A 15,594-nucleotide genomic window follows, 5' to 3' on the forward strand; every position below is an offset into this window, starting at 1 on the left:
TTCATCCGAAAATGTTTTACATCAAATTAATTAGGATCTTATAGAAAAATAGTATGTATAATATAGACATTAGACAAGACTTTATTTTTTTTTTTATACAAGTATTTACTTATGAAATTTTTTGGTAAAAGTTTTTTCTTATTTATTTGAGATGAAAAATCAAAATACTGAAATAGGAATAACAAAAAGAGATAGAGAGAGGGAGTGTTGAATATTTCAAAGTTTAATTTTTTGTTTTTATTATGGACGATAATGAAATGAACACATAACGAGTCACTGACCAAAAACTCGATCTGTGATAAATACAATTAGGAAAGGATATCATTTGTGAGATATAAAATATTCCTTTGTTGTATATATTTATTGTGGGCGAAGAGAGTATTAATTTTCATATATACGTGCTTTCCATTTTCATAACGATAACAGTCTTTACTCAATAAGATTGATAACTGGCTCTTACTATTCAATATCTTTCTTATCACCCTACAAAAACAATGTTGCAACAAAGTATTTTTTTATGATTAAATAACGTAATGAAGACAAGCCATACATTTTGACAACTTGACAAGAAACGTACTAACTAGTAACTAGAGGGTTCAAATTAAATTAAAGCCGACTAAATATGTAATGAACACAATACAGAAATTTGTAATAATAAATACGTATATTATTAGTAAATATTAGAAAATACATCACACATACATGCATGATACTATATACATGCATGCTTTGAAATAATAAGAGGATATTAGGGATCAAATTAAAGACCCACCGGACCGGAACCCCTCACACATGTAAACCGATATCCCAACGACTCCAGCTAAACCCGCCGCCTACGCGAGCCCCTAACCTTCCAGTTACACTGAGGTGTTTTGCGTGTTCATTCGCAAGAGGTCGGGCAGCTGAGACGACAAAGGCCATCAGAAGCATAACCATGGTTATGAACACCACACACTTTGTCATAACCTGAATCTGACTCATTTTCATTTTTGGATTAATTGGAAGTTATATTATTAATTTGGATGGATGAAGTTTGCAAGAATGAATGAAGTATATATATAGTGGTTATATATGAAGGGAAGACAAATTTCATTGATTAATATTAAAAACATAAATTATAAATTATTGAGACAGTAAGTTGTACCAGCAGGCATATGCTGTTAGATCATCTATACATGATGGATAATGTATTATCGATTTAATTTAATAATCATCACATTGATTAAAATACTTCATTTTATATTAAGGACGTTGTAAAAGGGTTTACTATAAGAAGCTAAAAGCAGAACCATTGAACAATTTATTTAGAAGAGTTATTATTATTAAACGGTCTTGAATTTAGGATAAGACACGTATGGACTATATGTATTTTTCAATTGGTGGTGTTATGTTTTATTAATCGTAATATTTGCTCTTTGTAATTTTACCTTCTTACATGTAGCTTTGCATAAATAATGTCATCTCAATAAACTTTTATGTACCATTAATACTAGTAGTAATAATGTAATCGATACTATCTCCGTTTCATATTATTTGCTACGATTAGACATTTTTCCTCTCTACTCGTTGCAATTAATATGAAACGGAGGTAGTATATACATATTTCCTCTCTACTCGTTGCAATTAGTATGAAACGGAAGTAGTATATACATATTTGACTTTTAATTAGGATTACATGCGCAGATGTAATAAAGCCCTGATTAAATAAAATGTGCGCACCTCTCGTTTTGTTTAATTTTATTTTAAGGTCGCGCATATCGTTTGGTTCATACTAAATTGTTTTCTTTAGATAGCAGTTTAAAAAATAACTAGTTGATTAATGAAGAAATCCCAGTTAATATTGTAAATAAATTAACAAATATATCCCGTCATCATACATTTTCATATTTATATCAACAATCGTGGCTCACGGGGCTTATTTTTAATACGATATTGCCACTTAAAATATGTTTATCAAAATAATAAACTTTTATTTTCTCATTAACCTCATATATTTGACTATTCCCTCCCACACCAAAAAAAAAAAAAAAAAAAAAAAAAAAAAAAAAGAAGAAGAAGAAGAAGTTGATTAATGTATTAATTCAGTTAGTTGCAGAGCAGTTTTTAAAGATTTGCCTCAACAGCAAAATCAAACAAATCCCCATCTCTCAAGCCCCCTCATTTTGTGAAAATTGAGATGCTCTTCAATTCTTTAATAAATCCACAATTAAACATCTCCGATTTATTCCCCTTCCGTATTACGTGGTGTAAGAAACCACAAAGAGTAATACTGTAATAATATAAAAATATAACAGAATTTCAATCAACTAAGGGCCAACTCTGATTACTGAACTGAGCTGAACTAAATTGAGCTAAACTAAATTGTTTATGAGAGAAGGAAATTAGAAACTAAACTGAGCTGAATTGAAATTAAGCTAAAAAGAACATACCCTAAATTAGTTAACAACCACTATAATGGGTCTTTCACCACGCTAAGTCGCCAACCAAATGTGCATGGTGCACCCAAGGGTAATTTTTGCTCATTTGATGATTAAATGAGCAATAATCATCAAAATGACCAAACAAAAATAATCATCAAAATGACCAAATAATACCATTGGGTGCACCGTGCACCCAGGTGTATATAACAATCTCTCACATTCTACTATAGCACCCTTTTTCAGAAACAACAAATGATTCAAAACTTGTACACATATATTCCCTCTACCTCTCTTCTTTTGTTTTTCTTACTTTTCTTCTTCGTCTCCAAGATTTTTAAAAATGTAAAGTGGGAATAAAATTATAAAAAGAGAGTATTCTCTTGGAACATTTACAATCATAATACTAAAAACTTTAGCATTTGATAGTAATATGATCCATGGAATTGTAAAGATCCCAGAGTGCCAAAGGATAGACAATCAAGAAAATTTTAAAAGATACTAAATTACTAACATATAAATACTCATCATTTCATCAATATTTTCTACTACTATGCATTACATCATTCAACTTCAAAAATTATATTTGCCTCGCTGTGAGCTCTGTTTCAGCCAATACAGATGAACTCAAACCATTTTTGTCGTACCCAATTTAGGATCCTTGTAGTCATTCAGTTTAATACGATAATTGCTGACATTTGTATATCCAATAAACCAGCAGAAAAGCTTGAGAGTTTAAAGATTAACTACCTCTCAGGCTTTAACAAAAGGCCACAACTTCCCAATAGAATTCACCATATCCTGAGAAGTATCATACTTCTGCTTGATCACTTGATGTCTTCTGAGTCATAGCAGCACTGGAAAAAAATGGAAGATATTAGGGAAAAAAAAAACATAATAACGATACTACTTTGAAAAAAATATATGTCCATTTTAAATAGATTATTAGCTAAAAAAACCAATGTTGTGGCGTTGTGCTTGTTTAATAAACTAGGACCACAGAGTTAGAGACAAGTAAATGGCTAGTTATCTTCTTTCGACCTTATAAAACAACTAAACAAGTAACAAGCACAACACTGTCTTTTCTTTTCATACCCGTCCACAGGGAGGGAGGGAGGAAGGCAGGCTATGTTACTGAGTCTGACAACGTTTATACCAAGTACTAGCAGCCGTGTTACACATCTCAAATTTCTAAATCAAGGAAAGCTAAAATGCTGAAATCACACCAAAATTACCTTTTGTAAGACTCCTAAGAAGAATGCTTCATCCGTTTCACTTCTCACTCAATGAAGAACTTCTTCCTGAATGGCTGGAGTGGCTGGCCAGACGCCAGTTTGAACTCACACCCAAATTCAGCTTCTAACAGTCGATGGTTATCTTTAGCACGGTTCATCACAAAAGAAACATTCATATTATCTCCTTTACTACATCGAATGGGAGAATTTAAGAGGAAGACCTGAGATATAGAGACATAAAAAAATATCACAACAGTTGCAAATTAGCAATGACATAATTTAGTATCAAGCACACCATGAGAAGCAATTATGTTCAGTAACCAATGAAAGTATGAAACAATTTTCGTCACCCTGATCCTTGACATATATATCATCCTCCCATCAAAAAAATTTCCTAATTAAAGACGCAATTATCTTGGGATAGGGAGGATCATATATTCATATACAATAAACTCCCCAGCAATGGCCCCATAAGTAAAACTTATTCTCTTAATTTCAAATGAAAACCAGACAAATATGTCAGGTAGTCGATAATGGCAGAGAGTGCCCTTTGGCAACAAGAATAACGCATCCAAAAGAACAAACATAATGCTCTTCCTTCTTTTCAATGAAAAGGTAACTACAGATTTTCATACGTAAGTGTATATTCATCCCCGGAAGTATTAATCAAAAGTCAACACAACTAAAAAATGGCCATAATCAATAAAAATAAACCTACTAGATTCATATGAAGACAGATTAATCAAGGAGTAATCACTGTCTAGAGTCTAAAATATGCCTATCTTCTAAGTTCCAACTAATTCAAGAATAAACAAAATTCAAACATGCTATATCATTATTTGCTGCGGTACTTACTTGCTGACCCCAATGTGTGCCATTTTCAATACTTGGGGCAGTTGACAACTCAATCTCAGTTGTAGCAGGACTTTCACTTCTTCCCTGAGATAACAAAATAATACATGTATAAAAATATATATAATCCATGATTTTTTACAAAAATCAAGCGTGCTTTGGACATAATAAAATTCTACTTACTCGGAAATGAACATCAAACCAGCCTCCAAATCCAGAGAATTTTGTATCCTCCTCCAAGATTGATGAGAAAAATTGTGTTTTTATAACAAGGATATCTTCAACCGTAGCAGTTAAACAATCCATCTCCTTGATGATGGAAGCTGTTCCGATGACTTGTTCAGGACGAAGGTTGTTCCACAATGAAGTCTGAATTTATAACGGCCAAGCTCAATAAAAGATATAATAAAAGCTAATGTATTTGATAAAAAGATACTTAGAACTAGAGTCAAGGACATCATTAACTTGCCATAACTACTTAAATTGCCAGTTCATTTCACACAAGGGTAATTTGAGAAGCAACATCTGTATGTAATTAGGCGATACATGTCACTAGGGGTGTGCAGAATTGGACCTGGACCGGAAAACCGACAGGGACCGGACCGACCCGGACCGTTAGATTATGGTCCGGTCCCCGGTCCTTAAATATAAGCTATTCCGGGATTCCGGTCCGTACCGATTTCGGTCTGGACCGGAAACCCAGTTTACAATTAAAAAAAATCAGCCTTTATTCCCTTACCCTAATATGCTTATGTCAGTTATATGTTCATGAAAAGCCGCCACTCCACTTCTCATGCTTTCTCTTTCTTTGAGCTTCAATCCTACCAACTTTAGAGACCTAACTTCTTTAATTATTTCTTAGAGGACTCATCTCCATTTCACTTCTTTTTCACAACCCACCAAAATTTCCTTCAACGTCTCCTTTACAATACTGTCTCCAACAATGTAATTAACACCGTGTTTCTCAAGCAAGAACTCGCCGTCGTCGCCGATCAAGAGCTCCGGAAACCATTCTTCACGAAGTCAAGGATCGACCTCCGTTCTTCCCTCTCCTTTCGCCATTTTCTATTTTCAGATCTGCTTCAATAATCTTTTACTCCTTTCCAATTTATTCAATTTTTTATCTTGTATATATAGAGTTGTATCAATCTATATTTTGAGTGATTTTTTTTTTGTTTGATTTATGATTGGAAATTCGGATGAGTGATTTAGGATTCTGAGTTTTTGGTTTATTTGTTGTAATTTACATTTTGTGCTTTCTTTGCTGCCTAAGTTAGATGGTTACTATACTTTGGAATTATAAATTTATAATACAGTAATTTTTTTTTTTAAAAAAATTTAAAACTTAGATTTAATCGGTCCTAAAGGTCAAAACCCGGACCGGGCCTGAAAATTCAGGCCCAGACCGGAACCCGAACCGGTTGATTACGGACGAGTTCCGGTCCGGTCTTCAGTCCTTAAAATTTTATAGTCCCGGTCCGCTTCGGTTTTGGACCAGTGCACAGCCCTACATGTAACATCACATATGATCAATATCAATATACAAAGAATGCATCTTTAACAATTAATTACTTGTTATATGTATTTTTGTTGAATATTTTTCACCAGTGCTAAGAAGAAGTAACCTTAAATAAAGCTATTAACATTCAAGCAAACATATGTCATTCATGCACATTACATTAGCAGATAAACCTGCAGCAGACATGCACAAAAGCTCACATTCAGACACCAAAAAAGTGGTTGTCAGGGGGACAATGCAGCATTATTCTCAATGACCTTTTTTTAATAAAAATAAAAATTAAAAAAAAAATTTAAAAAAAAAACTCTTATTTTCTGAACACACTTGTACAAAGATGGAAATTTTAGCTCAGTTTATAAATATGAGATTTGAACCCATAGACGAAATGGTAAACTGAGCATGAAGAGAACAAAATTCCAAACCTACCTCAAGAAGAAAAACATCATAATTTTTTTTCAATTCAATGCTTAAGAAAAAGAAATGACCGCTGACCTGTAGGTAGTATTTCTTCTGCTCATCAGTAAAAGGCTCTGTGAGAATACTCATATCTACACCATAGGAGTTCCTAGTGTCATCAATAAAACCATGCCATTCTTCCATAGTTCCATCATAGTGATCCCTTTTCTGATCTATCAAGTGAGATTTTATAGGAGCCAACCATATGCGTGCATGACTTGGATACCTGCAATACCCGAATTCCCTCCCATTATTAAACATTAGGGTGTTATGCTAAATTTCATGACACAAGTGTGAATAGAGACAATCTATAAGAGGGGAGGCATCTCAACAATACTGTTAAATGCATAACAATGTGATTTTGAAGCATGAGAAAATGGCCTTTTTGGAGTCTACCAAATTCAGTTATACTACTATATATATATCCTTTTCCATTGGCAAGTGTTAGTCCTAGAATTAAGTCGTCAAAAAGAAAATAACTGTCGCTTAATTCTCACAAGACATATTGCCAAAAACAATTATTTTGGAAATCAAAGCAACATCAAAATCACCAATTGGCTAAAAACTTAGGTGATGCTTGGGTAGAGTGTTAGACCATTGATGATTGTCATGATACCAGCTCATCTATAACTTCACATAGGCATTTTAAACTTTGGGCCAACTCCAAATACAGTCACCAGACTAATACAATCACCAGACTTTGATAAACTTCCCTAAGGTCTAACCATCGATCATAAGTCTTCACTCTAATATACCACTGAAGTTGCAGCAGCTCATCTCAAGTAAAATGCTATCAAGCAACTTCAAGTCTATATGAATTAACAATCACTAGCCTGATTGCTTCCTTCACCATAATTTTTACAAAGGCTATGCATCCCCAATAATGTATTGTTATCACCTAAGCAATTCCACTTCCACATCAACTAGAATTTTTCATTTACAATTTCAACCTCTTAACTTGTTCGGCGTGTACATGTTGATCTATTAATGGGAAAAGCAACTATAAATGCCATCCCTAACTATATGTTCTTTGATTGTTCAGTTCAGAGCCATTGAGAATAATGAAGATTAGATTTAGCAAACAGCTCAATAGTAGCAACTGTGATATGACTGATAAGTGATAACCAAAACTTACAACAAAATTCTACTTCACATAAATATATTACCAAAACAATATAGCATCGCTGATGAACCCTTACACAAAAGTGTTCAAGGTGGATCTTCAACTAAATAATTCCTTGACAAAAAACACCAGACATACATTCAACAAACTAAGAAATTCTAGAGTCCGGTGTGGATCTCATGGGTAGCTCGTAACCTTCTTTGAACTTCACAGCATAACAAGTCATATAGTATCCCTATACAAACTGAGGGAAGGGTATTAAAATTAAAAATATGCCCTAAGACTATCCAGCAGGGTTTCACAGCCATGGCAGGACATCCCAGTTTTAAGCCCCACAACCCCTCTTTATAATCTTAAAGGAACAAAAGAGACCACTCAAAAAGCATTTTGTTTCATGTTCAAATAATAAGAGTAAATACGTCAAAATCCAAACCTCAAACCACCTGCTATCACTTCTACTGTTCTACGGAGTTACAAGGATTTTAATCTTAGGACCTTAATATTTCACTGTATTTGCAGTTAATAAAGCCATCCCCTTAAAAATCTCTACAAACAATAATTGAAGAAGGAGCTTCCATTACCAGAACATACATCAGTAAAGATTGAAATCAGCAAGAAAAAGCCACAGACTTAATATGACTTACATAACTCCAGTCGGCTTCAGCCATCGATCCCGTGCACAGATCACAGAGTCAAACATGGACTCACGAAGCAAAAAGTATCCCATCCACTCTGATATAATTACATCAACTGTTCATCCAGTAGCATCATTAGTTACTTAATTTCACCGATCAAAGCTGAAAGTGTAAAAAACTTCAAAAGGACAAGAAGTAAAAACCTTTTTCCGGAAGAGTAACATCTTCCATAGAACCCTCAATGACTTCAACAACGTCCTCAAGGCCATTTGCTTTAACAAGCAGTCGAGCATGCTCAGACATCTTTGTAGCTTCCACTGCATAGACCTTCCGTGCACCCGCTTGTGCAGACCAAATTGCAAGGATACCACTACCAGTTCCTACATCCAACACAGTCTTTTTCCACACAAACAAAAAATGATAACACAAATCAGACCACTATCAAACTTCAATCACTAATTTATTCATTATACCAGATACATTTAGTCACTCACTGAAATCTCAAACTCTCCATTCAGAAATAACCATCATCTTGTTCCAACTCCTCATAATTAAGAATATGGCATGCATTCCCTTTAACAAAGTCTTAACACTCTCACCATCACTCATTCAAAGTCGACCATTGTCTCCGAAAACCCAATCATAAAACCCTAACTATTACAGGAAAGATAACAACTTATTCCAGGATATTCCAACAACAATAGTCCGCACATATTACAAAATTACAGCAGAAATCATTCACACAATGTGCTCCAACAAGCAGCTCCCAATACACAAAAATGGCATAAAAATACACAAAATCCAACATACCCTTTTGCACAAAAACATTTTTTTTTCACCCAAAAACCAATAAATATGCATAAATTTGATGAATTCAGGAACCCCAGAAAATACTCCAAAAAAAAAACCCCAAAAATTACAAGAATAAATTGAAATACTTTTTCATAAAGACATAGAATTAGAAAGAGAGAAAAGGGGTAAACCTTGCCAATAAAATGGTGTTTGTTCTGGAAAATGGAGTTATAATAAGCATCCATTCGAACACGATCAGAAAGCATTTCTTTCTGGTGGTACAAGAAAGAGTAAGTGCAGAAGTAATTGGCGTAATCTACACCCTTGTCGACCGATCCTGGGCCAGCGCCGCCGAGTCCCCGCTCTCCGCCGCCATTAACATATGAGCTTCCCATGGTATTTTCTCTCTGTTTGGGTGTTGAGTGGAGTGAGAGAAAATTAGAGGGAGACTAGAGAAAGATGAATAATTTAGGGCAAAGGCCTTTTATACCCTTCACTTCTCAATGAATCAATTCTCATGAATGATACAAGTATTTTAAAGTGGGTCCCTTGGTACTTGCTACTCCTCTTTGAGAATATAAAATGATTATGAATCGGGTCGAAGTTAAGGATGTCAGTGGGGCGGGTCAAGTAGGAGACCTGTCTCATCCCGCCCAAATGGGACGGGGATGGGTCTCGGTTTGGCGGGTGGTGGGGCGGGGATGGGGATAAAAACCATACCCGCCATGAGTGATGGGGCGGGGGTGGCTTTTAAGTTGTACCCGCCCCATCCCCGCCCCGCCCCACTTCGTACCCGCCCCATCCTCACCTCATACCCACATCTATATATCTTTTAAAGCAAAATTACTTAGTTTTATTCTATTTATAAAATAATTACATGAAATACAATATTAATTATAATACTTTGTACGACACTTATATTATAACACAAAAATGTGTATAGAATGTTTTATTTTATAATTCGTATTAATTATGTAATATTGTGTATTTGAGATACGAGTATTAGGTGGATCTTGGGTGGGGATTAGGCGGGTCTTTGGTGGGGATTAGGTGGGGATGGATATCCAAGTGGGGGGTGAGGCGGTGATGGTTTTGGAGTTGTACCCGATGGGGCGGGGATGGGGATGAAAATTGGACCCGCCACGGGGATGGGGATGGGAATGGGGATGAAAATATTAGGTGGGGATGGGAAGGCCAACATCCGCCCCGCTCCATTGACATCCCTAGTCGAAGTGAATAAAACTTGAATCAAACTTGATTGAATGAAGTTGAAATGAATAGAACTTTAATCGAGCTCGTTTAAATGAAAATTAAGTTCAAAATAGTAAGGTCTAATTGTGATTTTTCCTCAAAGTTTCAGCACTTTGGCGGAACTTGATTTAATTTAATAATACAAAAAAAAAATTGTGATTTTCGAACTATACAAACATCATTAGCGATTTCGTCTAAATCTCTAATTGATCCTTGGTAGATGAGTAGTTTAGGGAATCTACTTCATTTGTTTCACTAAAATTACAACATTAAATTTGCAACGCCCTAGTAGTCTAGTTCTTTCATTACTCATTTATGGTTCTCGCTTTCTCTACTTCTCTTCTTTTTCCTTAACACCACCGGTGTTATTTTTGCGTAACCACACAATAATATTTATTGACAAATTAATTGCAAAATTAGCTTACTTTACCACATAATATTTTGATGCCGGTATAAAACCGAGATGTTAGTTCAAATTGACATGACTCGAATATGGTTCGACTAAAACTCAAGCTAGCAATTAACGGACCAAAACTTGTCTGACAGTAACCTAATCTACCCAATTTAATGAACTCAATTCAACCAAACTAAAGTCCCATTTTGATTTACTGAATTGAGTTGATTGGAGCTGAACTGAACTGAAATTAAGCACTGAATTGGAAAAAACCGATAAATGACCCAAATTGACATCTTTAGCCTTGACTCGAGGTGCAATTTCAATGAATTAAATTTTCATGATTTTTGGGTAATTGATTACACACAATCGAAAGCAGCATTTTTCATTACGTACATTGAAGAAGGTGAAAAATCAAACTAGAGTTTTCTGAAATTAGGGCCAAAAGTAATTTGATCATTTGTACTCATTTGAAATCTGAAATCGAAATGCAGGTACTTCGTATTCGAAGCCAAATCCATAAAAAAGGCGACACATTTGGGTTTCTTGTGCAGCAGCAAAGAGTGCTTCTATCAGGTACAAAATTATAAAATTCCAAATATTTATTCTCCATTACTAATTGGCAATAATAATTATTATACTGTAGATTTTTAGTAAAGTTTGTGGAAATTCATCAGCAAATATGCATGGTATATTCTTCATTTCTTTATTTTATGTATCTACTTGCCCAAATGTCCACCATTGTTTGTTGCTAGTATATTATTCATCTAATATTTAGTTTTGTATTATGTAATTATGTTTGTATTTTTATTTGAATTATTAGTCAAAGGGTGTTTTTGATTTGATGGAAATATTGAATAAACTATGTTAATCAGTGAGGCTTGGTCAATAATTTATGCAGCTAAGAAGAATGAGGTTGTTAGAATTTACAAGCAAGGAAAAGACCAACATTTCTGAAAGCCATATTAAGATTTTGCCCCAATTATAAAGCATAATGGGTCATTAATTAAGATTATCTGATTGAGTTAGTATTAGTAAATATAAATTTGGGTTGCTTTCTGATAGGTTGGTGTAGAATATAGTACTACCATAACTTAATACTTGGTGTAATTGAACTAATATGTCTATGCTTCTGTGGTTTGGCTGGGTGAGGGTATGAAGGACGGACGAGTGATGAGCCTAGCAGGCTAGCATTGTGTGTGTCGGTCTGAGGGCTTGTTTGAAGTTTTTGGCATATACAAAGTACTATATAAAATTTTTGAGTTTATTGAGTTTTCCGGGCTTGAAAGGGTATTTTGGGAAGAAAAAAGAGTTTAGGTGGGTTTCCGATTCCACACATTGTTCCTTGTGAGGGAAGGGGACGGGGATATTGATGTAGCCTCACTATAGTACCCTTGATTGGAAATATAATTGAGAGTATGAAACTCTTGATAGGAATGCTTCTTGATTGACTAATTGATAGTTCGTACTTAGTAATAAAGAATTAAAGATGTCTCTAATAGTTAAGCAAGATTTCTTATAGATTTGTCACATTAATATTATGCTACAATCTTCTGATCTTCTCCAATGGAGAGCTATAATTGATACTACATGTAGCTTGAATGACCCCATATATCAATCCATATGCTTTTTTTTCTTCTTTAATTTAGATTCAAGCAAGGTAATTTTTTTTTGGCTAGATAGCTTAGCACATCCACCTAAAAATCATATTTCAAGCTACAACAAAAATGCTCCAATAAAGTTGCCCAAATTATAGGAGATATTTTGTTTAGTTCAATAACATACTTTTAACAATAGAAAACTTGGCAACTATGATATTTCAATCTTTCATATAATCATATTTGTTGAGAATGGATGAAAACTTTGCAACAGTGATCTTAATCTCCTTTAGCGGTATGCCCACTAACCCCTTGTAGTTTGAAGTGTACCTTGTCATTTAATTATTGTAAGTGTTGAAGCAATGAAGCATTAATATGAAACACAAGAACTTCTTATTATCAATTAGTATTAGCCATGCCTTTTAATGTCTGCATTACATGGTGCTTCATGCTCGATCTACTTTGTGTGTACATGATTTTTTGTGGTTAACAACTATGTCCCGGTTAATCGAGCTATCTGGACATAAATGTCTGCGTTATTATTTGTGTTATTATAATTGGATTAATTGATGTTCTTTACATGAGAAGCAGTTGTTAATTTGATCAAGTCAATTGGGTTGGTTCCATGAGTCATATTCATTTGTTTATAGTCTTTATACCTTCTTCATTAGCGAATGGTCAAACCTCTATCTGATGTCATCTGTTTGATTGACTTATGGCAGCTAATGAGAATGCTTAGAAGAAAGAATCAGGATAATTTTCGAGAATCTTCAACATTAGAAAATGGACTATTATACACTTTTCATAGAGGGGGCTTAGTTAACTATTCTCTGATGAGCTTGTCACAGCTTCAGGACAAGATTAGATATCCTCTTTTAGAAGGACTCATTTGCTAATGGCTTGAAAAAGGCATATACTAAGTGGAATATTTAATAGTATCTTCTTTCCTTGTTCCCTGTCTCTGACAGAAAAAAGTCTTATTTAGAACCTGAAATCACTGGTAAACTTCATTTTAGGATCAATCTTTGCTAGATGGAAACATTGAAGCTTCATTCATAGTCTACATGATTCCAAAGTATGTGTAAATCTTCCCTAGAAAATTCTGAGAGAGCATTTTAAGCAATTATGGAAGAGCAGAAAACTAGGCTGCTTGGTTTATTTCTGCTGTCTGGCCTTCTCATCTTGTTCGTTGCTGCTGCAGTTTTCTTGAAAACACCCTGGATTTTCTTCACTGTTCTTGGAATTATCATGATTGTGTCCTTTGGCATCATAATATGGGTTTTTACCCAACTGGAGAAGCTATCAAGGAACAAGGAACTTTCTGGTTTAAATAAAGGATTGGGGCTTCCAACAAGGTTTCTACATGAAGAACTTTTACTGGCAACGGATAATTTCAGCTCAATTGTGGGCCAGGGAGGATCAGGGTGTGTCTATAGAGGAATGCTGAAGGATGGGACTTGTGTTGCTGTAAAGCGGATTGAAGGTCAGGAACGGGGAGAGAGGGAATTCAGAGCTGAAGTGGCGACAATTGGGTGTGTACAGCACATGAACCTTGTACACCTGTATGGTTATTGCATTATCCCAAAAGGACCACGCTTCCTTGTTTATGAGTTTGTTCAAAATGGCTCATTAGATCGCTGGATTTTCTCTCGTGAACACAACAAAAAACAGCTGCCAGGTGGTTGCTTGCCTTGGAAGCTTAGGCATCAGGTTGCCATCGACGTGGCCAGGGCTCTCTGCTACCTCCATAATGATTGTCAGTCAAGGATTTTGCACCTTGATGTTAAGCCAGAAAATATACTTCTTGATGATAACTATCGAGCACTCGTGACAGATTTTGGGCTTGCAAAGTTGATGGGTAAAGAGGAAAATATGGTTGTTACAAGAATTCGAGGGACTAGGGGGTACTTGGCCCCCGAGTGGATCCTAGAGAAAGGAGTTTCTGCAAAGTCTGATGTTTACAGCTATGGAATGTTGCTTCTTGAAATGATTGGAGGGCGGAGGAGCGTCCTTATGTCGTCTGCTGGAGATTTCAAAGGAAAGTCCACGAAGCCTGAAATGGAATTGTGGGAATATTTCCCAAAAACTGTCTATGAGAAAATGAAAGCAGGGAAGATTATGGAAGTGGTTGATAAAAGACTGTTGGAAGAAGGAACTATTATTGATGAGAATGAGGTTAGAAGACTGGTCTACATAGCCCTTTGGTGTATTCAGGAGAAGGTTAAGATTAGGCCTAATACGGGTGAGGTGGTTAATATGCTTGAAGGCCGTTTGCCTGTTGATGAGCCCCCTGAAACAAAAATGTTCCTCCACGATCTTTTGTTGATGAAATCAGAGAAGATCCAAGGCTGGAATAATACGAAGGCTAATGCTTTGCAGGTTTCTCAATTTTCTAACGATAAATCTCAAGCAGCTGCTTCAACATCATCAATGTACGATTGATAATTCTGCCTATCAGTCTATCACAATTTTGTCATATCAGTAGCTTAGTGATTGCATTGGGGTTGGTTACTTAGGTAAATATTTCAATACTTTCTTCTGTTAGATCTTTCTTTTTTTTCCCCCTCTCCTTGTGTTGTTGTTTAAGATATAGCTCTGACTCTCATTGACATGATCTTTGGTAACACTTGTCTCTGGCTGTTGTTCTATAATATCCCAAAACATTGTAGCTGGCTTATAACGCTAATAATGGAATTTTTTTTCATCCTGAAAAGAGGGATGATCCAGTACAGCTGTTACTACTTGCTTATTATTTGTAAATTGTAAATTTTTTTCTTCCCACCAGAAAAGTTAGAAATATGGAAAATTCTGTAGTCATGAAGTAAGATCAATATAAAAAATTGTTAGACTCCCTTCTGAATTTCATCTGTTCTCTTGCCAAGAAAGCATATTAGAAGTCAATTGCAGGATTCAAAAGGGTCCCTTCTGAATGCATACCAAATAATAATATGAGTGACTTGTATCCACTTGCCACGGTTGTTAAAATGGAATAGGTTATTAATCAGGGGTATGTTTCCACTTGCCACAGTTGTTTATGCTGATTCAAATTACTGGTGTTTTCGTAATGTGATAATGCTCAATTGCACTGGTGAAATCCTATAAATCCAATTAAGTTCTTGGAGATTTTATTATTGTATTTGGCTTAGCAGAAGACTTGAAATTGTGGTGACTTGGAAGTGGCCATTGAGATTATCTGAATATCTAAAGTCTCATACTTCAGTGTCACTCTTGTCTTAGAAGTCAGTATGGCAGCACAAGTACAGGAAAAATTACAGTTACTAGATTTTTGGCATTTCAGCAAATAACGGTATAACAGTATTAT

General features: G+C 35.1%; 1 protein-coding gene and 1 pseudogene across 1 annotated transcript; one reads left to right on the top strand and one right to left on the bottom strand.

Moving 5' to 3' along the window:
- Window positions 1-2,892: 2,892 nt before the first annotated feature.
- LOC145634319 (protein arginine N-methyltransferase PRMT10-like) lies at window positions 2,893-9,478 on the bottom strand. The gene is made up of 8 exons (XM_081685740.1): window positions 9,221-9,478; window positions 8,441-8,633; window positions 8,247-8,352; window positions 6,516-6,705; window positions 4,688-4,873; window positions 4,508-4,591; window positions 3,653-3,873; window positions 2,893-3,274 (listed from the first exon to the last, which is right to left on the bottom strand). The coding sequence occupies exons 1-7, from the start codon at window positions 9,422-9,424 to the stop codon at window positions 3,697-3,699; spliced, it is 1,140 nt and encodes a 379-aa protein (XP_081541866.1). The 5' UTR covers window positions 9,425-9,478; the 3' UTR covers window positions 2,893-3,274; window positions 3,653-3,696.
- A 3,871-nt stretch (window positions 9,479-13,349) lies between these two features.
- Window positions 13,350-14,714, top strand: LOC145636528 (putative receptor-like protein kinase At5g20050 pseudogene; annotated as a pseudogene).
- Window positions 14,715-15,594: the final 880 nt, after the last annotated feature.

Source organism: Chenopodium album, chromosome 6, assembly GCF_948465745.1.
Source record: "Chenopodium album chromosome 6, dcCheAlbu1.1, whole genome shotgun sequence".
Classification (NCBI taxonomy): Eukaryota; Viridiplantae; Streptophyta; class Magnoliopsida; order Caryophyllales; family Amaranthaceae; genus Chenopodium; species Chenopodium album.

Bases quoted from the DNA above. Each gene is read 5' to 3' on its own strand.
- LOC145634319 (XM_081685740.1), bottom strand. From the start codon at position 9,424: ATGGGAAGCTCATATGTTAATGGCGGCGGAGAGCGGGGACTCGGCGGC. The intron at 8,353-8,440 runs GTTTTTACTTCT...CTGGATGAACAG, and splicing joins TGTTACTCTTCCGGAAAAAG to TTGATGTAATTATATCAGAG. The intron at 6,706-8,246 runs GTAAGTCATATT...CGGGTATTGCAG, and splicing joins CTGAAGCCGACTGGAGTTAT to GTATCCAAGTCATGCACGCA.